A 22,701-nucleotide genomic window follows, 5' to 3' on the forward strand; every position below is an offset into this window, starting at 1 on the left:
GAGGAAAAAAGAGAGAGAGAGAGAGAAAAGAGAGAGAGGAGAGAGAGAAAAAAGAGAGAGAGGAAAGAGAGAGAGGAAAAAGAGAGAGAGGAGAAAAAAAGAGAGAGAGGAAAAAAGAGAGAGAGGAAAAAGAGAGAGAGGGAAAGGGAGAGAGGAAAACGAGAGAGAGGAAAACGAGAGAGAGGAAAACGAGAGAGAGGAAAACGAGAGAGAGGAAAACGAGAGAGAGGAAAACGAGAGAGAGGAAAACGAGAGAGGAAAGAGGAAAGCGAGAGAGAGGAAAGCGAGAGAGAGGAAAGCGAGAGAGAGGAAAGAGGAAAGCGAGAGAGAGGAAAGAGGAAAGCGAGAGAGAGGGAGAGAGAGGAAAACGAGGAAGAGAGAGAGAGAGAGAAAAAAAGAGAGAGAGGAAAAAGAGAGAGAGGAAAAAAGAGAGAGAGGAAAAAAAAGAGAGAGAGGAAAAAGAGAGAGAGAAAAAAGAGAGAGAGGAAAAAAGAGAGAGAGAGGAAAAAAGAGAGAGGAAAAAAAGAGAGAGAGGAAAAAAAGAGAGAGAGGAAAAAAGAGAGAGAGGAAAAAAGAGAGAGAGGAAAAAAGAGAGAGAGGAAAAAGAGAGAGAGGAAAAAGAGAGAGAGGAAAAAAGAGAGAGAGAGGAAAAAGAGAGAGAGAGAAAAAAGAGAGAGAGGAAAAAAACAAGAGAGAGAGGAAAAAAAGAGAGAGAGGAAAAAGAGAGAGAGGAAAAAAAGAGAGAGAGGAAAAAAGAGAGAGAGGAGAGAAAAAAGAGAGAGAGGAAAAAAGAGAGAGAGGAAAAAAGAGAGAGAGGAAAAGAGAGAGAGGAAAAAAGAGAGAGAGGAAAAAGAGAGAGAGGAAAAAGAGAGAGAGGAAAAAAAGAGAGAGAGGAAAAAAGAGAGAGAGGAAAAAAAGAGAGAGAGGAAAAAGAGAGAGAGGAAAAAAGAGAGAGAGGAAAAAAAGAGAGAGGAAAAAAGAGAGAGAGGAAAAAAGAGAGAGAGGAAAAAAAAGAGAGAGAGGAAAAAAGAGAGAGAGGAAAAAAAAGAGAGAGGAAAAAGAGAGAGAGGAAAAAAGAGAGAGAGGAAAAAAAGAGAGAGAGGAAAAAAGAAAAAAGAGAGAGGAAAAAAGAGAGAGAGGAAAGAGAGAGAGGAAAAAAAGAGAGAGAGGAAAAAAAGAGAGAGAGGAAAAAAAGAGAGAGAGGAAAAAGAGAGAGAGGAAAAAAAGAGAGAGAGGAAAAAGAGAGAGAGGAAAAAAAGAGAGAGAGGAAAAAAAAGAGAGAGGAAAAAAAAGAGAGAGAGGAAAAAAGAGAGAGAGGAAAAAAAAGAGAGAGAGGAAAAAGAGAGAGAGGAAAAAAGAGAGAGAGGAAAAAAAGAGAGAGAGGAAAGAGAGAGAGGAAAAAAGAGAGAGAGGAAAAAAAGAGAGAGAGGAAAAAAGAGAGAGAGGAAAAAAGAGAGAGAGGAAAAAAAGAGAGAGAGGAAAAAAAAGAGAGAGAGGGAAAAAGAGAGAGAGGAAAAAAAGAGAGAGAGGAAAAAAGAGAGAGAGAAAAAAAAGAGAGAGGAAAAAAAGAGAGAGAGGAAAAAAAGAGAGAGAGGAAAAAGAGAGAGAGGAAAAAAAGAGAGAGAGGACAGGAAAAAAAGAGAGAGAGGTCAGAAAAAAAAGAGAGAGAGGTCAGAAAAAAAAGAGAGAGAGGACAGAAAAAAAAGAGAGAGAGGTCAGAAAAAAAAGAGAGAGAGGTCAGAAAAAAAAGAGAGAGAGGTCAGAAAAAAAAGAGAGAGAGGTCAGAAAAAAAGAGAGAGAGGAAAAAAGAGAGAGAGGAAAAAGAGAGAGAAAGAGAGAGAGGAAAAAAGAGAGAGAGGAAAAAAGAGAGAGAGAGGAAAAAGAGAGAGAGGAAAAAAAGAGAGAGAGGAAAAAGAGAGAGAGGCAAAGAGAGAGAGGAAAAAAGAGAGAGAGGAAAACGAGAGAGAGGAAAACGAGAGAGAGGAAAGCGAGAGAGGAAAAAGAGAGAGAGGAAAAAAGAGAGAGAGGAAAAAGAGAGAGAGGAAAAAAGAGAGAGAGGAAAAAAGAGAGAGAGGAAAGAGAGAGAGGAAAAAAGAGAGAGAGGAAAAAAGAGAGAGAGGAAAAAAGAGAGAGAGGAAAAAAGAGAGAGAGGAAAAAAGAGAGAGAGGAAAAAAGAGAGAGAGGAAAAAAGAGAGAGAGGAAAAAAGAGAGAGAGGAAAAAAGAGAGAGAGGAAAAAAGAGAGAGAGGAAAAAAGAGAGAGAGGAAAAAAGAGAGAGAGGAAAAAAGAGAGAGAGGAAAAAAGAGAGAGAGGAAAAAAAAGAGAGAGGAAAAAAGAGAGAGAGGAAAAAAAGAGAGAGAGGAAAAAGAGAGAGAGGAAAAGAGAGAGAGAGAAAAAGAGAGAGAGGAAAAGAGAGAGAGGAAAAAAAGAGAGAGAGGAAAAAGAGAGAGAGGAAAAAGAGAGAGAGGAAAAAGAGAGAGAGGAAAAAAGAGAGAGAGGAAAAAAGAGAGAGAGGAAAAGAGAGAGAGAGGAAAAAAGAGAGAGAGGAAAAAGAGAGAGAGGAAAAAAAGAGAGAGAGGAAAAAAAGAGAGAGAGGAAAAAAAGAGAGAGAGGAAAAAAGAGAGAGAGGAAAAAAGAGAGAGAGGAAAAAAGAGAGAGAGAGAGAGAGGAAAAAAAAAGAGAGAGGAAAAAAAGAGAGAGAGGAAAAAAAGAGAGAGAGGAAAAAAGAGAGAGAGGAAAAAAGAGAGAGAGGAAAAAAGAGAGAGAGGAAAAAAAAGAGAGAGAGGAAAAAAGAGAGAGAGGAAAAAAGAGAGAGAGAAAAAGAGAGAGAGGAAAAAAAAGAGAGAGAGGAAACAAAAAGAGAGAGAGGAAAAAAGAGAGAGAGGAAAAAAAGAGAGAGAAAAAGAGAGAGAGGAAAAAGAGAGAGAGGAAAAAGAGAGAGAGGAAAAAAGAGAGAGAGGAAAAAGAGAGAGAGGAAAAAGAGAGAGAGGAAAAGAGAGAGAGGAGGAAAAAGAGAGAGAGGAAAAAAGAGAGAGAGGAAAAAAAGAGAGAGGAAAAAAGAGAGAGAGGAAAAAAGAGAGAGAGGAAAAAAGAGAGAGAGGAGGAAAAAAGAGAGAGAGGAAAAAAAGAGAGAGAGGAAAAAAAAAGAGAGAGAGGAAAAAAAGAGAGAGAGAAAAAAAGAGAGAGAGGAGAAAAAAGAGAGAGAGGAAAAAGAGAGAGAGGAAAAAAAGAGAGAGAGGAAAAAAGAGAGAGAGGAAAAAAGAGAGAGAGGAAAAAAAGAGAGAGAGGAAAAAGAGAGAGAGGAAAAAAGAGAGAGAGGAAAAAAAGAGAGAGAGGAAAAAGAGAGAGAGGAAAAAAGAGAGAGAGGAAAAAAAGAGAGAGAGGAAAAAAGAGAGAGAGGAAAAAAAGAGAGAGGAAAAAAAAAAGAGAGAGGAAAACGAGAGAGAGGAAAACGAGAGAGAGGAAAACGAGAGAGAGGAAAACGAGAGAGAGGAAAAAGAGAGAGGAAAACGAGAGAGAGGAAAACGAGAGAGAGGAAAAAAGAGAGAGAGGAAAAAAAGAGAGAGAGGAAAAAAAAGAGAGAGAGGAAAAAAAAGAGAGAGAGGAAAGAGAGAGAGGAAAAAGAGAGAGAGGAAAAAAAGAGAGAGAGAAAAAAAGAGAGAGAGGAAAAAAGAGAGAGAGGAAAAAAAGAGAGAGAGGAAAAAAGAGAGAGAGGAAAAAAGAGAGAGAGGAAAAAAAGAGAGAGAGGAAAAAAAGAGAGAGAGGAAAAAAAGAGAGAGAGGAAAAAAAGAGAGAGAGGAAAAAAAGAGAGAGAGGAAAAAAAGAGAGAGAGGAAAAAAAGAGAGAGAGGAAAAAAAGAGAGAGAGGAAAAAAAGAGAGAGAGGAAAAAAAAGAGAGAGAGGTCAGAAAAAAAAGAGAGAGAGGAAAAAGAGAGAGAGGAAAAAAAGAGAGAGAGGAAAAAAGAGAGAGAGAAAAAAAGAGAGAGAGGAAAAAAAGAGAGAGAGGAAAAAAAGAGAGAGAGGAAAAAAGAGAGAGAGGAAAAAAGAGAGAGAGAAAAAGAGAGAGAGAAAAAAGAGAGAGAGGAAAAAAGAGAGAGAGGAAAGAGAGAGAGGAAAAGAGAGAGAGAGGAAAAAAAGAGAGAGAGGAAAAAAAGAGAGAGAGGAAAAGAGAGAGAGAAAAAGAGAGAGGGAGAAGAAGAGAGAGAGGAAAAAAAAGAGAGAGAGGAGAGAGAGAGAAAAAAAGAGAGAGAGGAAAAAAAGAGAGAGAGGAAAAAAGAGAAAAAAGAGAGAGAGGAAAAAGAGAGAGAGGAAAAAAAGAGAGAGAGAGAGAGGAAAAAGAGAGAGAGGGAAAAAAGAGAGAGAGGAAAAAAAAGAGAGAGAGGGAGAGAGAGAGGTAATCGAGAGCGAGAGAGAGAGAGAGAGAGAGAGAGGAAAACGAGAGAGAGGAAAGGGAGAGAGAGAGAGGAAAGGGAGAGAGGAAAACGAGAGAGAGGAAAACGAGAGAGAGGAAAACGAGAGAGAGGAAAACGAGAGAGAGGAAAACGAGAGAGAGAGGAAAGCGAGAGAGGAAAGAGGAAAGAGAGAGAGGAAAAAAGAGAGAGAGGAAAAAAGAGAGAGAGAGGAAAAAAGAGAGAGAGGAAAAAAGAGAGAGAGGAAAGAAAGAGAGAGAGGAAAAAGAGAGAGAGGAAAAAGAGAGAGAGGAGAGAGAGAGAAGAGAGAGAGAGAGAGAGAGAGAGAGAGAGAGAGAGAGAGAGAGAGAGAGAGAGAGAGAGAGAGAGAGAGAGAGAGAGAGAGAGAGAGAGAGAGAGAGAGAGAGAGAGAGAGAGAGAGAGAGAGAGAGAGAGAGAGAGAGAGAGAGAGAGAGAGAGAGAGAGAGAGAGAGAGAGAGAGAGAGAGAGAGAGAGAGAGAGAGAGAGAGAGAGAGAGAGAGAGAGAGAGAGAGAGAGAGAGAGAGAGAGAGAGAGAGAGACAGAGAGAGAGAGACTTTGTATTAGACATAGTGCAACTAAAATAATTATGATAAAGCGCTCGTCATCGAATGCCTGATCTTCACTATATATACATAGCTTACATAGCTAATTGCCTGCCAAGGCAGCCGTTCTTTAACAAACATTTCATTGGAGTGTTTGCTTGAATGCTTAAGTCATTTGGCTGTTGCGTGCTCTGAAAGCTGCTTGGTAATGACTGCCTACTCTGTCCGGAGGAATGGGGGGTGGGGTGGAAGGAGGTGGGATGTGGGAGGAGGGAGGGATCGGGGATGGGTGGAGAGGGTGGAGGCAGGGGAGAGGGTGGGAAGAGGGAGGGGAATGGGTGGGAAGAGGGAGGGGAATGGGTGGGAAGAGGGAGGGGAATGGGTGGGAAGAGGGAGGGTAAGGGGTGGGTGGGGTGGGAGGAGGTGGGAAGAGGGAGGGGAAGGGGTGGGGTGGGAGGAGGTGGGAAGAGGGAGGGGGAAGGGATGGGGGTGGAGTCTAGAGGGAGAGGAGTCAGAGCAGGTGGGAGGAGAGAGCAGAATGAGTAGGGTGGGAGTCTGGACTGAGGAGTTTGGTGAAGGGGGGGGAGGAGGGACCCCAGCATTGTGGGTACCTTTGCAAGTGAAATATAAAATGCTGATTTCTTCTATGCATTTCAAATGATCTTGGAAATTCTTTGGGGATCAGGCCAGTGCATGCTTTATTTGCTGGTGACTATCATGCAAATGTGTTAATCACTCTTCAATAATTGCCTTGGATTCACATGGACAAATCACCCCAGATTACGGCCGGCTTACTAAAGAATGAGTTCTGCAGTTTTAATGAACTTATGAGGGATGATAGACGGTGAAGAGCCACTCACTACTTTAAACTGGAGGTAAGAGCAAGCAATTTGGCAGCTTGGATAAAGGGGAACAAAGGAATGAAGGTGAGTCGAAGACAGCACTTGGAAGTTGACAAAAATTGACTTAGATGTTGAATGTGTGTAACCACGTGCTGGGGATGGAGAGGAGGACGTGGCTCGGAGGATAATTTAGCACAAGGTCAGATGAGGGATGGTGTGAAACCCTAATTCATGTACTTGCTGATTGTAGATTTCATTTTCAATGATGTAAAAATTAACAAAGCAAAAATTAACTTGCTAAAAAGGTTAAAAAGCAATAAAGAACCAAAAGAGTTGATGTTTGAAAATGTGCACTCAAATCTTTTATACAACAACAAGATGATGGAATTGATTTGATTTCAATACAGAAGCTTTATAATATTTTTCAGAAGAAAAAAAAAATCATCATTCGTATTTTACATTTTAATACTTTTGCTGTGAAATGTATGAGTCGTAATTATATGAAAAGTACAATTTGAAACTCATGACAGCTATGTCTGAGTGTGGTGAAGGCAAATTGTATGCACTGTGCGAGACAATGAGCAAATTGCATGAGCGAGTGTAACGTACATTCATAGCGCAGTGCGAAGCCAGCTGCGTTTCCTGTGCCATCAGTATACAGCTGGATGGTGAGTGAATGTGCAGAGCTCGTGAGACCTTCCCCCGGGGGGAACTCCGCTCGAAACGAGTCATACAGAAGGGGTGAGGTAGGCATTGATCCATCACTGATGATCAACCTGGCCAAACAGACCACACATGTATGAGCCAGTAAGCACAAGACATTGTACTGTCCTCCCCACACAAGCCACACCTGCTTTATTTTCTTCCATCGTTCAACACTGCTTTCTTATTTGTCCCCTGCCGATTTCACTGGAAGTGACTCTATATTTGCCCTCCGTCTGACCGTCCATCCGTCCGTCCCACCTGTGGTTTTTCAGACTTCCCCCCCCCATACCCATTAACATATTCAACTGAAACTTGGTACATGGCTTTACTATGATAAGTTACAGAACAAGTTCGAGATTCAGGGTGTTTCATCAAATTTTCACAGAGTTATTCCCTTTTTGGACTGAGAATATGGTACATGGTTCAATGTTCAGCTGGCCTGACTCCACTCTAATTAAAATCATCCACCACCATTCCATGAAGCAGTACAGATCGGCAGGCCTCAGGCCTCAGGCCTTAGGCCTGGGTGCAAGTCCATGGCTCAGTGCAATTGGAATGATCCCAGGTATATAACCACAATGTATTTATTATCAATGCACATCACCAGTTTACATATTTTTGCTTTATGTATGTACAACAGGTTGTTTTAAAATTATTTTTGGCACCGAACGCGCCATCATGCGCTGCCCAAATAAAGAGATTTCCTGGTGTGAAAAGTCAGGTGAAAAACGAAATTACGCACGAAAAACATCATCCATTTATTTCGGTTTTGTGTGAATAGCATAATTTAAGGGTGTCAGTGTATGGCAAAATAAAGTGGTGTCTTGACTTGAGTTGTGTGATTGGGCTGATGAGATGGCCCATAGTTATGCACATTCGCCTCTCAGCTGTCTCACTGGAGTTCAATTCCAATCCAGCTCTGAGCTGTCACCTGGTGTTTCACAGGCAACGTGATTCATCAATGTGTGTGCCGTCCCTCGGATGCATGTTAAATGACCATCCCACGATTTTGGAAAACAAAATGTGCGATCGATCCCATGGATTTGTTTTGGATGTAATTTCAGGACGTTTTGGAAATTTTTGACAGAGTTCTGCCCTTTTTGGCCTTACAAAATATCACATCGGGAGGGGACATCTATTATTGCAGAGCAATTCTCGCTCTTGTTTAGAATACCATAGTCTGCTTCGCTTTTTCTTATAAACTATTCAACAAATCCATCAAATTTGCTTCCTTTGTTCCTGCAACCCCCGTCACTATCTTCATTCAATTTCCCATCTCATGGTTCTCTCCTTTTCATTTCAATACCCTCACTCTCTTTTCGAAACCCACTTTATCCCATACCCTCTATACCTGCAGTTCATATCAAACACCATTCAATCATTTCTGTTTGCTCAATTCTCAGCCCATTTCTCCTTCATTTCTTTTCTTTTCTTGAAAAGCCTCATGTCCATTCTCCTCCTGTATTTATTTTTCATTTGATCATTACACACTCTTTCCTCTCCTTCCATCAACAATCTTTCTTTCCTATTTCATATTTCACTCTTACCAACCTCTCCTCAATATAAGGTGCTTTATTAATGGTGACACACAATCCCGACATTGATCTGGATCCATGATTTGAATCCCAAAGGCCTCAAGACTTACAAGATGACAGTAGGGATGTCTGTTTGATGAATCTGAAGTCAACACAGCATATTTGAAGATTGATTCAAAGATCGCCACTGTCTTTGCCAATTACTTGTACACTGTCACGCTGTCTTACTTCCTTAAATGGTGACTCTATAAGGGTGGTTCAAGGCTGACATGGACATTTGGTTGAATACTGACATTTTAAAATAATAGTTCAAAGCTGAAATTATGTGCAATGATATTGTCTACCATGATCAAGTGATATGGCAAGTGATATTAATGCAAGTCAAAACATTCTGGGCAAAACTAAGATAGTAGCCAAAAGCCACATATATTGTGGAATAGAGGTGTACCATTAAATTTCTTGTAAAGGATAACATCAAAACCAGCTGGAATTCACAAGGACACAATTTGGTGATGTGTCTTTAACATAGTTGTGTGTTTAAATGGTGTAGCAAGTTCAAAAATTGTCATGAATTGGTGAGCATTGTAGTACATTGTAGAACTGCGTAGAGTTCGTAGTGCATAGTGTGTAGAGCATTGTAGTGCGTAGAGCATTGTAGTCATGAATTGGTAGAGCATTGTAGAACAGGACGGCTTAGAGGTACTAAACATCCATACATCCACTGGGACCATATTCTGTGCAGAGCGTCGGTGCTGCTGAAGCAGTCTCCACTTGCCTCTAAGCTGTTTAGCCGAGGTTTGAATCCTCACCCAGCTATACACTGTCATCCCAGTGTTTCACAGGCAGGGTGATTCGTAAATGTGTGTGCCATCCCTCAGATGGACATTAAACTGGGTGTCAAGTCTACCAGTATTTGGTGGTGGACGTTAAAGATCCCATGGTGTCCTTCGTGAAGAGTTGGCAAGCTCTCGCCCACAGTATTAACAAATTACAAATTCCTGCCCTCACCAACAGAGGATGTTGAATCGGCAACATAGCCATGCGCTCAGCCAATGATGCTACCCCACAGCCTTGTGCTGCATCCGCATGAATGAAGAAGGTGAGCATTGTCACATACAACCAACGACTGAAACTCTAGCAAACATTAAATGTGCTGAACAACTAATTTTGGACAATATAGACCACTTACTATCTTACTAGACGTGACATTGCAGAAGAATTGCTTGCCAGTGTTGGAATCACATTTGATCAAAAGGCTATTTATATGATAATTGCAATGGAGCTCCTGGAATAAGCTACAAAAGAAATGGAGATTATTTCTTGAAGAAGACTGTGACATGTGATCAGAACTGGGTCCAATGAAGTGAGACACGCAATATGCAGATGACAGCCAGGTGTGTTGTCTCAGGGCATGACTTTGCTGCATAAGAATGCTTGCTCTCACTCATCAATGTGACCACTGTAACACTCTAGTGTAGCTGGATTTTGAAGTTAATCGTGCCTATTAGATTACATCCATTTATATGACACATTTACATCCAAAGAAACCAGAGGGGCCTCCCAGAATGGAACATCGATACCTTACCCACTTTGACACTTAAGCTTCCTGCCTGGATGAACCAGAGGAGGAGTGTCAACTTCTCGGCCAGTGCAACGAAAGAAAATGTCATCATCACTTCTCCAAATTTTGTCATGTGTTGTCAGGAGTATTTTGTGGTCATGAAGCCATGAAATGGCATAAGTGCCTTGATCTTGCAGTCAAATGTGTCACTGTGTGTGGATGTAGATGGCCTCTTACTCTGTCCCTCACTCTCACCTGTCATCATCCTCAGCGAGAGAGACCCGTTCAAAGTGCACATGCAACCTTTGACCTGGCGGAGCTGTCAGAAACCAGATGCAGCTCAGGTTGCCATTGTAACCATCAGGATAACCAGGTGAAAGGATGCGCCCGCCGGTTGCCGTGGAAAATATCCCACCACATGGAGCTGCAGGCATCAAGGCACAAAACAAGAGAGAAAAATACAAGAGTGATAAACAAGAACAGTGATGGTGAGGGCATAGGAAAGACAATTTGAGGATAAGTGCGAGTGCAAGAGAAAGCGTTGTTCTGTACCGTGGCACTGGGGTAGAGGCTGCGACCAAGCTGGCTGTGTCCCGTTCAGACATGTTGCATATTGGTTATCATCAGGCAACACATAGCCTGGCTGACAAGAGTACAGGGCCCGACCACCCACTGAGGGGTCTCGCACCCTCACCCGACCATGTGTGGGGCGTGCAGGGAATGGACAATGCAGTCGATACTCTGAGGAAGACATGGGAAGTAAAAATGCAGGAAAAAAAAGTCATATGAAGTAAAAGTTAATATCTGTGATAAACATCGTTTGGCTTCACCCCTCATTCTAGAAACACCTACTGCTGGCATAATGCCCCTTTATCTGAAAGCAGAAATCTGGAATTTGGCCATTGTACCAGCACAGTGATCAGCCTTTTTCAAAAGAAACTGTGAGATAAGAAACTTGACTATGTCATGCACAAAGGACATTATGGATATGAACCTTGGACCTTTGTGTCATAAGACAAGGGCCCAGTGAGTTGCTAAATTGGGATGCGACGATTTTAAAAATAAATTTGCAAATCATAATATTTTCCACAATATTTTTGCACTTGTTAGTTTTTTGAATAATGGATAAGTATTTTCTTCGACTTGCTTAAAGTGTTATGATAATTATGGCTGTTACCATAGCATTAACATATTGATATTGTTGCAGCTTTGCAAAACCGGCACTCCTCTGAGGCAATGGCACACAACATACAGCGATCCCAAGGTAGTTATTTCATTAGTATTTGCTTAATTGGTCATTTCCATATGTCGAGTGGGTAAATGGGAAAGATGCATTGTGCAGGGCTTTCAGTTCGGTCTTCAATCTTCAATCCATTCTTTTATTTCATTACTTTATCTTACTTTACTCCTCACACAAACTACAAAAGCAAGCACGCATGCAGAACAATCACGATGGAAGGAACCATGCAAGGAAGCACAGCGAGGTTCATTCGCAAATGCATGCCAAATTCCAACCGCCGTCTCACCTCAGACCTTCATTCTGCTCACCACAACATTACAACGCTCAACACAACCACTCCACATGTCTCCTAGAAATCTCCACGACAACCTACGTCCATGACTTCACGACAAATGCCACCATTACGAACACTTCCTCCCTCTTTGCCGCAACACCATTACGAACATCTCCTCCCTTTTTGCTGCAACACCACCGTTACGAACACCCCCTCCCTCTTCACCGCAATGCCACCTGCTTTTACAACCACCTCTCCCAATCTCTTCGCTACAAATGCCACAACACTCTCTTACCTCTATACAACTGCCGCAACAGCCATCTATCTCTTGGACACTCACCACAGCCTTGTAAGGTGCCTTAGGGAACGAGAGTCGGGTTGTTTCGGGATATAACTCGAAGCGCAAGCATATGCTCGGGTTCGTTCGAGGACACACGAATAGCCCTTGGATTGCCCTAAATTGCCACATTTGAATGGAGGCTTGTGCGCGGTCGGGGCCAGAGAGCGTTTCCAAAAATTCTTGCCCCATGTTGATCTCGGAGCTCCGATGCGTAACAAGGTGAGGGAGCACATTTTTGAGTCTGAGGCCTGGCAAGGCTTGGCTGCGGCACTGGACGACTGCTGTGTGCCAATGGAGGAGCTTGAAAATGCCAACAGCCTCATTTGATCTGACTTTTAGCTCCTCACTCGCTCGGGGGCCCATAAAAGGAGCAATCCAGCTTACAGCCAGACAGCTAGAGAGATTTTGCCAGACTGCGGGAGACTTCAGAGAGAGCACACATCTGCAGACGGTGCAGGAGGCAGACTTCGGCAAACTGGACAAGCTTCAGCGCCGAGCGAATATGACCACCAGTCAGCATGGCCGAGCGAGGAATCAGATAAAGTGACTACCAGAATGGGCCGGGACCCTCCCCGTTTGTTTTTATCGACGCTCAGTTCGGCTGCATCCAGCAGCCAACATTTACATGTACAGACTCTTATGCAATTCCGTGAAGGTCTTTCTCTTACACATCTTTTTCTCCTATCTATCTCTCATCCATTGTGGATTCACAAAGGGCAATCGGCGCAGGCAAGTCCCGAACAACATTCTTTTCAGAGTGAACCTTACTGACTCGCACCTCTCACATCTTCCACTGCACCACGCCACAAGAACGTGCTTCACTACACTTGCACCTCTCACTCCCACACCAGAGACACCTTCAGTTTTTTCCTCTCTTTCCCCCTTCCGAAGCGTTTGGATTACGTCAGTCACCAACCGCGCCAGGTATTAAGAGGTCGCTCATCCTCAATTTCCTCTTATCTCTCTGGGCTATCTCTAATTTTCCTCGGTGTGTGTGTGTCTGATGGCGCCTGTCATAGCGTAAGTTAAGATTGTCTAAGTTTATTCGGGTAAATCTGCACTGTCTTCTTTTGTGATTATTGCATTTCTTATGCCGCACACTCAAATTCCTTGCTTTCCCCTGCTGAACATCGATACGAATAAATGTCAGTGTGTGTTAGTGTGTCAGTGTGTCTCCTCCATAACTCCAAAACCATGAAACCTAGCACCCTGAAACTTTGCATGCACATTCAGAAAACTCCAAGGAAGTGCAAGAGTAAAAATGGTATGTTTGGGTTAATTAAAACACCCCCTATGAAGATAATTAACGGCCTTATTTAATTATATCCTTTATAAGGTGCATACAAGGTAACCTCGCTAGCGACTGAAGCTGTCATGTTCTTTGGCCAGTTCAACCATGCCTCGAATTGGAACAGGCCACAACGATTTCTTAATGATAAAAAATTTTTTCTCTCACTTTCCTCACTCACATTATCGAATGCCTCTTCATCATAGCTATCGATCACTGTATATACTGCTTTTGTAAGTACTATAGTTTTCAAATTCGGAGCTTGGAGCGAGCGATTTCATGCATGATACGATATGATTCACCACAATCTACTCTCACAGACAAATTAAAGCATATCATCGAAATATTATTTTGGTTTTGAGGATCGGTTAGTGTGCGGACTAAATTGGTGTCGAAATCTGTTGGGAAATCTGATAATTTAAAGAAATAACGAGTCTTATAACTAAGCCGATATACCAATTTACTTTAAGCAAGCAAGGCTATGTTCCTTCCTTCCTCATAGATACACAAGAAAATGTGAAATTTCCAAAGCATTGAACTTATCTTTTTCAACTGTTTGGAGAATTATATTGAGTGAACAAAAAATTAGGAACGTGCCAAAATTAACCAGCTTCATTGAGCTTTATGATTCAATGCATTCCCTGCCAGACCTCATGCCCGGTCCACCAGAGGGACTGCCAATGCATAATGTCTGCCAGATCTGTGTCTATATTTTCGCATCTTTTGCAAGGTGCTCTAAAGAGAATCAAAGCAAATCTGGTGAAAAACGGACGTTAAAAAAATTTATAACGTTTGCGTGGACTCTGAACCGATGTACCATGTGACACGTGCGCAGACGAGCAGGCAACTTGGTCAATTTTCTGCAATGCTTATTCCACGGGCGATTGAACTTTGTGATGTCTCCAGGGTTGTTCTGCATTAAGCAGCAACTCTTTTGCGGATAAAGTCATTATTTGAACAAATTCATTTCATTTCATTAACTGCTGCATGCACGGTGAAGTTAAAGGGATCCTATATGGTATGCAGCGACAGCTTCGCCTACCGTTCCTTGTCAACCATTTAATTGGAGTGCTTACATAAGTGCTTAAGCCATTTACTGAGCATAAATTGTCTGTAGCGGTGCCACACTCCGTCATTCTGAGCAAATCGTTCACTCACTGTGGATGCTTTTGTCACTCACTGTCATTCAGGGCGAGTGGTTCGTGCTCCATCACCCTGAGCGAGTAGTTCGTGCTCCGTTACACTGACCGAGTGATTCGTCCTCCGTCAACCTGACCAAGTGGTTCGTCCTCCGTCAACCTGACCAAGTGGTTCGTCCTCCGTCACCCTGACTGAGTGGTTCGTCCTCCGTCACCCTGACCAAGTGGTTCGTCCTCCGTCACCCTGAGCGAGTGGTTCGTCTTCCATCACACTGAGCAAGTGGCTCGTCCTCCGTCATACTGAGCGAGTGGTTCGTCCTCCATCACCCTGAGTGAGTGGTTCGTCCTCCATCACCCTGAGCAAGTGGTTCGTGCTCTGTCACCCTGAGCGAGTGGTTGACACTCTGCCACCCTGAGCGAGTCGTTGACGCTCTGTCACCCAGAGCGAGTCATTGACGCTCTGTCACCCAGAGCGAGTGGTTTACTCTCCATCACCCTGACCAAGTGGTTGATGCTACGTCACCCTGAGCAAGTGGTTGACGCTGTGTCACCCTGAGCAAGTCGTTGATGCTCTGTCACCCTGAGAGAGTGGTTTACTCTCCATCACCCTGACCAAGTGGTTGATGCTCCATCACCCTGAGCGAGTGGTTGATGCTCCATCACCCTCAACGAGTGGTTGACGCTCCATCACCCTGAGCGAATGGTTGACGCTCCGTCACCCTGAGCGAGTGGTTTATGCTCTATCACCCTGATCGAGTGGTTCGTGCTCATTCACCCTGATTGAGTGCTTCGGCTGATCAGGTTGAAATTTCAAAACTATGTTGCACATGTAGGCTCGATTATAATTGTGAAGTTTCGCATATATTGATTCAGCGGTTCCAGAGTAAATATTACTTAATATTTTTCCTTCAATCCAACATGGCTGCCAAAGCATGGGGCCGATCGAGTTGAAATTTCAACTCGTCATTCCACATGAATGCTGCATCATAACTCTGAAGTTTCATATTTATTGATTCAGGAGTTCCAGAGTAAACATTAATTAATATTTTTCATTCAATTCAATATGGCAGCCAAACGATCCGTCATACATCAAAAGGGGGGGGGGGGAGAACATTTTCTTTGTCATGGAGAGGCAGTCATACATGTAGAGTTTCACCTTGATCTGTTCAGCCATTTCAGAGAAGAAGACTTTTAAAGTTATTAACTTTAAATCCAATATGGCTGCCGTACCATGTGACCTACCTGTCATTCCACATGACTGCGACATCATAACTGTGAAGTTTCATATTTATTGATTCAGCAGTTCCAGAGTAAACATTAATTAATATTTTTCATTCAATTTAATATGGCAGCCAAACCATGCGTCATACATCAAAAGGGGGGGGGGGGGGGGAGAACTTTTTCTTTGTCATGGAGAGGCAGTCATACATGTAGAGTTTCACCTTGATCTGTTCAGCCGTTTCAGAGAAGAAGACTTTTAAAGTTATTAATTTTAAATCCAATATGGCTGCCGTACTGTGTGACCTATTACATCATAAATTTAAATTCTCCCTCTAATGTGGTGGTGTATCATGCTTGTTAAGTTTCGTGTTCATCGGACAAGGTCCGTTATTGTATCCAAGATGGAGGCCAAACCATGTGACTTGTGACATCATAATTTTTACCATATATGCAGACGTGGTGGTGCATGATAGTTGCCAAGTTTCACTTCGATAGGATAAGTGGTTCCAGAGAAAACAATATTTAATATTAAACAATATTGAATCCAACATGGCTGCCAAACCATGTGATCTATCAATTATTCATGAACAAACTTATATTCATTACCCTTGAGCAATACTTTTGTGAAGTTTCCCCTTGATCTGTTGAGCCGTTCTGTAGAAGTAGATATTTAAAGGTTTTAGGATTAATTCAATATGGCCAACAAACCATGTGACCTATCAATTAAAAATTAACAAACTTGTGAAAGGATGTCTTGGGGAAAGTGTGTGTGAATTTTTGCCTCAATCTGTCCAGCCGTTCTGGAGAAGAAGATTTTAAAAAATTTATTAATTTTCAATCCAAGATGGCTGACAAACCATGTGACCTATGACATCATAAATTTATATTCTGCCTCCAATCGAGTACTGGAACACGGGTGTGACGTTTCTTGTTAATAGGATAAGGTATGTTTTTCTATCAAAGATGGCTGCCAAACCATGTGACTTGTGATGTCATAATTTTTACCATGTGTGCAGACATGATGTTAGATGATGGTTGCAAATTTTCGCTTCGATAGAATAAGCAGTTCCAGAGAAAACCCTTATTTAATATTTTTCTTAAATCCAACATGGCTGCCAAACCATGTAACCTATCAGTTATTCATTAACAAACTTATACTCCCTATGCGTGTGCAATACGTATGTGAAGTTTCCCCTTGATCTGACCAGTCGTTCTGGAGAAGATGTTTGAAGGTTTTAGGGTAAATTCAATATGGCCACCAAACCATGTGACATATCAATAAGAAATTAACAAACTTGTAAAAGGATGTCATGGGGAATGTGGGTGTAAAGTTTTGCCTCAATCTGTTCAGCCGTTCTGGAGAAGAAGATGTTTTTAATTATTTTTTTCAAAACAAAATGGCTGCCAAACCAAGTCACCTATGATGTCAAAATACATTTTTTTTTCCTACAGTAAATTGATGTGTAGATGACGCTCAAGAAATTTCAAATTTTTCCCATGCAGCGTTCTACTTGACGAATTTTCACCAGCACACCGCTTCACCGATGACGTCACGAAAAATCACCCGTGTTTCACATGGGGAGTTCATTAAAATGTATGAAGGGAAAAATTTTTCCATTGCACAGTTTCAGAGATACAGATGTCCAAAATTTATCAGTTTTTTTCAAGATGGCGCCTGTAACACGTGACCTACGACGTCATAATTATCAATTAAATATGCTCTCAAAAAAGATATATACTATGATGAAAACTTCGTGTCGATCAGACTTAGCGTTCCTGATAAAATTATTTTTAAAGCGAAAGAACCCGCAAATTGCCGGCGGAAAAAGAATAAGAAATAACAAATAAACAGACGAAAAACAATAGGTTACCCAGTCCGTTTGATTGGGTACCCTAATTAAAGCTCCACCACATGTCTGCCTTCCCTTCCTCTCACCTCACACTGTCTTCCATTCCCCCACCCCTCCTCGACCCCCCACCCCTCCCTCTTTCCTCCTCTTTTTCACCCTCCCCCTTTAGTATTCCTGTCAGTGAAGTGACGGCTCGTATTTGCTGGTTTGTGAATAAATACCATCCTGTGCCACTAACTTTCCTTGCTTTGCTAGAATGAATGTGCCTATTATAAATGTATCCAGCTCGTTTTTGTCTTTTCCTCCAATGGTCTAGCATGGCCCACACCTCAGCATAGCCAGGAAGTTCTACCCCCCAAAATCTGCTTATTAGCCAGTGCGAACTTGGTAGCTCCGCTCGGCTGCACATCATACATTAAGTATGATGACCCCCAGGGCCACGACAATATTATTAAAGACATATTGATATTCTTGCTATTAAATGATATATTGATATAAAATTTATATTTGAAGGGGTATTACACAGACACAGCCACAGACACAAAAACAGTCACAGACACAGCCAAGAAGAGAGTCGACAAAACTTCGCAATGTGCCAATCACAAACTTATGTGATCGAACTACAATCCAGGAGCTGACAAATCCAGGAAGCTATTGTTCTTCATTGAAGTATTTTGCCCGAAGGCTGTGTCATTAAGGAGTTAATCATCACCCATAAGGCACATCATGGTGATGAAGATGATGGCTTCCCATATGAACACAAACGTTTGATATTATTCAGATGAAAAAGCATTTGGGGTGGCAAATAGCTCATGATGCTGTGATCCCATAAAATTCCAAATGCTGCATTGATTTTGTCCTTTATCACCGAATTCACTTGTGGTAGATACAGAAAGTACAATGGTGTCTCCTCATGTCTTTGCCTTGCTGGCAATTTCAGTAAATAGCTCATAGTCACTGTGAAGAATAAAAAAGCCACAGGCCCCACATCTAAAACTCAATCATCTTCCTCATATTGGTGTCATAGTTCGGTTGCACTTATGTGTTGTGGAGGAAAAGTGGTAGATTGCTTTGAAAGACCTTGCATCTGTGTCCTAAGATACATCGACCCCAGCAGCCCAAAGTCGTTCATGGGCATGGAACAGTGTTATTTAATCACCTTTTCCTGCTGTATTTACACCATCCGTTTCTTGCCATTTGTTTTAGGGGGTGTACCATGTGGGTACATCAAGGGTTGCTCCAGTTTAACCATCCTATTGGCCTTTGGCATGCTATGTCTCCAGAACAAATCTTCAAAGTATGTTTGGTGTGATGTGCAGGACACGGGTCCCATCCAGGTCAAATTTGTAGCCTGACTCCAGGCAATGGCATGCTACAGCCAACTGTGATATTTTGCAACTGTGATAAGCTGAGTTGCTCTGTTGTGTTCCTCGCACCTTTGTTTCAAATTTGTTTCGTTTTCACCAATAAAAAATTATCAGTCTTTCCTTGTGTAACAGTTCACCACAAACTCAATATATCAACCATTGGGATCCTGTCTTTTAGCTTGGTAATGATATTGAAGATTGTGCACAAAGGTGATGAAGCAAATCTGGGATACACTATGCCTGGTGTTGCCTTCATGGTTTGGGTGGTGGGCTTGAGATCCTAGGGTCCTGAGTTCAAATCTTGCTTGGTCATTGAGTTAATACAAGGTGGGGTTGACTCAGCCTGTCATCCTACTGAGGTCGGCAAAATGAGTACCAGCTTGCTGGGATGATCGAGCCATTCAAGTATCCTGCGTTGGAGTGGTGACCTGTCCAGGATTGTGCCCAATATCCCAGGAGACTACTTTGGCAGCTCTGATGTGCTGTACAGAGTATGGTCCTAATGGATGGATGGATGGATGGATGGGCCACACTACAATGATCCTTGCATTGAGGACAATTCTACCAATTATTTCTGAAAGTCCTGAGTAGTGTGGCAGCACATAGCTGAATTGTGTCTAACTCCTTCCATTCTGCCACTCCTTCTTTATTACTCACCGTAGCGAGGCTCATGATAGAGCAAGTCGTCAGGTTCTCGGTAAAAGTCGACATTCAAAAACGACCAATTTCCTCTCTTTTGCAATCCCTCTTGTGAATCTGACACTGGGAAAGACTCAGCGGAGTTGCTTGATAAGTCGAAAAAGGTGAGGACTAAACAATGCCATGCTGCCCACCCATGCACAACTTGCAATGGTGATTGCACAAATTACGCAACCTACATGTCAACACAATGAATGCAGACATGCAGGCAGCCAAGGTCGAGCCCCAAAGGTGTAACAACAAAAAAGGTGCACACACATTTACTCACCCCTGATGTATACAACACCAGGTCAAACCAAATAAGAAACAGGGCAGAGCAGACTATCAATGATGTTCATGGGGTTTTTCCTTAAGGACTACAAAAAAGCACTACTCAATTTGCTCCTTGCACCAGCACATGACCCGAAATGGCTGCATGGTTATAAAGCAGCCACATGCTGGGACCTCAAGTCATTTTGACCTGAGGAATTTCCTTGGGGATCAGATGAAACATCGCACGAGGCTAGTTATTCTCCTGCTTGTTTGCTGCAAAACTGGCAGGGAAAGTCTGAAAATGATTTTATGCTGGCTGCAGCCTTCAGAAATTATTCACACCCCTCGACTTTTGTCACATTTTGTTGTGTTACAGCCTGAATTTAAAATGGATGAAATTGAAATTTTTTTTGTCACTGATCTACACAAAATATCCCAAAATAACAAAGTGAAAACATGTTTTTAGAAATTTGCACAAAATTAATGAAAAAGTTGAATTATCTTGTGTCATTGAGTATTCAACCCCTTTGCTATGATATTCCAAATTGAGCTCAGGTGAATCCAATTTCCTTTGATCATCCTTGAGTTGTCTCGACAACTTGATCGGAGCCCACCTGTGGCCAATTCAATTGATTGGACATTATTTAGAAAGAAACACACCTTTCTTTATGAGGTCCCACAGTTGACAGTGCATGTCAGAGAAGAAACTCTACCATGAAGTCCAAGTTACTTTCAGTAGAATTCCAAGATGGAATTGCGAAGAGGCATAGATCTGTGGAAGGACATAAAACAATTTCTGGTGTGTTGAAAGTTTCCAAGAGCACAGTGAGCTCCATCATTAGGAAATGGAAAGAATATGGAACTACACAATCTCTTTCTAGAGCTGGCCGTCCGACCAAACTGAGCAATCGGGCAAAAAGGACCTTGGTCAGGGAGGTGACCAATAACCCAAAGACCATGCTGACAGAACTACACAGTTCCTTGGCTGAGATGGGAGAACCTGCCAGAAGGACAGCAATCTCTGCAGCACTTCACAAATCTAGGCTTTATGGGAGGGTGGCCAGCACAATGCTACTCCTGAGAAAAAGGCACATGACAGCATGCCTGGAGTTTGCAAAAAGGCATGTGAAAGACTGAGAGCATGAGGCAAAAGATTCTGTGGTCTGATGAGACGAAAATTGAATTCTTTGGCCTGAATATAAAACGCAATGCCTGGCAGAAACCGAGCACAGCTCATAACCCATCCAACCCCATTCCTATCGTGAAGCATGGTGGTGGCAGCATTATGCGATGGAGATGTTTTTCAGTGGCAGCATCATGCTATGGAGATGCTTTTCAGTGAGGGACTGGGAGACTTGTAAGGATAAAGTAGTGCCTCCATGAAAGAGCCAGTTACAGGAAAATCCTTGAGGAGAATCTGCTTCAAAGTGTAAAAGACTGTAGACTGCGGTGAAGAATTATGTTCCAACAGGACAATGATCCCAACCACACAGCCAAAGCAATAGTGGAATGGCTTCAGAACAAGAACGTGAAAGTCTTTGAGTGTCCCAGCCAAAGTCCAGACTTGAATCCGATTGAGAATCCGTGGAAAGACTTGAAGATTGCTGTTCGTCGACGCACCCCATCCAACTGGACAGAGCTTGAGAAAATCCCCAAATCCAGATATGCAAAGCTGATACAGACATACCTAAGACGACTCGAAACTGTAATCGCTGCCAAAGGCGCTTCTCCAAAGCATTGACTCAGGAGTGTATTTTGGGTTAACATGCCCGTGATAACAACCCCCCCCAAAACCCCCTCAAAACTGTTTTAATAAAGGCAGTTGGGAAGAATATCTCTCGTCATTGTTAACACACAAATGATGTTTACTTGGTAGATGATACACTTTGATGAAAATATGTGCAACTTGAAGCACCACAACAGCTAAAAGCTGAGTATTATGAGGAAACGTCTTATCGAACCAATCATTTGCGGGGGGGGGGGGGGGGTGGATGGGGGAGGGAGTGGTCGCACCATGCTGACATTTGACAGTCAGCATAAATGTATTCATGTATTGATCACTGCTATTCTCTGGTCTTGCTAGTGCAGAACATTGGGCTGTGAAGAATCTGTCATTTATGATAGAGATCTGTCTGTGTGAGTAGGCAGCACATTACGTGCCGTTTGCACATTATCTGATGCACACCTACTTCAGGCTGTGCAAACTGTGCTGTGGTGATATTGTTGCGAACCTGGAAGCCGTGAGGACTCAACATACAGGTCCTATAGAACAGCTATATCGGTAAGTATGTGTTTTTAGTTAAGGCTCCCTACCTGTGTCTAATGGGGAATTAAATGTTCATGCGCTGCGAAATTACTTTGATAGTCAGGGTTTTCTTTTATTTTTACGCCACCAACATCGTCTACAACAACGCCAGCATCACCCTCACGTTCACCTCGCTTCCTCTGGCCGACGCCATGGTTGGCGAAGTTCAAGGAGGAGCCTCATGGCAGCCCTCGACCAATCAGCGTGCTATGGGTGGGGTGGCCGCCGCTCAGCCAATCAGACCCCGCAACGGTGAGAAAGTGGTCTGAGTGACGTCACCACACCCCCGCGCCAATCAACGGACTTGCCGCTCGTTTTGGCCAATGACAGGGCAACGAGCGATTCTGCGAGCCAAAACCGTCCAGTGAGGGAGAGCGGGGAGGGCGGAGGTGCCCCCCCCCCCCGAGACAGGGGGAATAAGGGGGCAGCGTGATCGGACGTCCAGAGCTTGAGCTTGAGAGATCGTTCCTCCGAAAGAACCGTAAGGGGTGCGCGCCGTCTCTCTGTCGGTGAACTAGCGAGTGTTTGAGATAGTTGATGACCATCGAGCAGGCAAGGGTGTGGTCAATCTGACGGGCAGGTTGAACAAGCATGGAGTTATCAGCCCTCGCTTAGACGTTCAACTAAAAGACTCGGAGAAGTGGCAGAGAAACCTCCTGCCTTCTCGACAGTTTAGGATACAGAGGAGAGGTTTGGTTGCCAGGACAAGTGCCGAGCGGAGCTCAGGAGGCTGATCGCGGCTCGCCGGTGTCTGGATTCTGCTCGCCTCTCACTGGTTCCTGGTTCGAATCGGCTCGCCCAAACTACACGAGGTGGACAGGTCCGAGGCAGGCTCTGGTCTTCAGCTCGCCTTTCCCTCCGAGCTGGAGGCCTCAATAAAGGCTGTGGCCACCGTTTATTTTGTGTGTGTGTGTGTGTGTGTGTGTGTGTGTGTGTGTGTGTGTGTGTGTGTGTGTGTGTGTGTGTGTGTGTGTGTGTGTGTGTGTTTGTTGTGCCAGTCTTGTAAGTAGGAATTGTATAAGTGCTCTTTGCTTGTATAAATTGCATAAATTGCCTTGCATCTCTATATTCGGTTAACTCTGCCTTCTTGCGTGCTTCCCTCCTTCCCCCCAT

General features: G+C 43.0%; 1 protein-coding gene across 3 annotated transcripts in view; it reads right to left on the reverse strand.

Moving 5' to 3' along the window:
• The window catches only part of LOC147028676 (seizure 6-like protein), a 357,285-nt gene that overhangs the window by 85,245 nt on the left and 249,339 nt on the right, over window positions 1–22,701 (reverse strand). For all 3 annotated transcript variants that reach the window (XM_085879332.1, XM_085879333.1, XM_085879335.1), the window contains 3 exons: window positions 10,166–10,354; window positions 9,869–10,037; window positions 6,422–6,588 (listed from right to left, as the gene is read on the reverse strand). In XM_085879332.1, coding sequence (XP_085735458.1) covers window positions 6,422–6,588; window positions 9,869–10,037; window positions 10,166–10,354 — 525 coding nt within the window. The remainder of the gene's footprint in view (window positions 1–6,421; window positions 6,589–9,868; window positions 10,038–10,165; window positions 10,355–22,701) is intronic.

This window comes from Eptatretus burgeri, chromosome 4, assembly GCF_056783735.1.
Source record: "Eptatretus burgeri isolate ZD-2024b chromosome 4, Ebu_testis_v1, whole genome shotgun sequence".
NCBI lineage: Eukaryota > Metazoa > Chordata > Myxini > Myxiniformes > Myxinidae > Eptatretus > Eptatretus burgeri.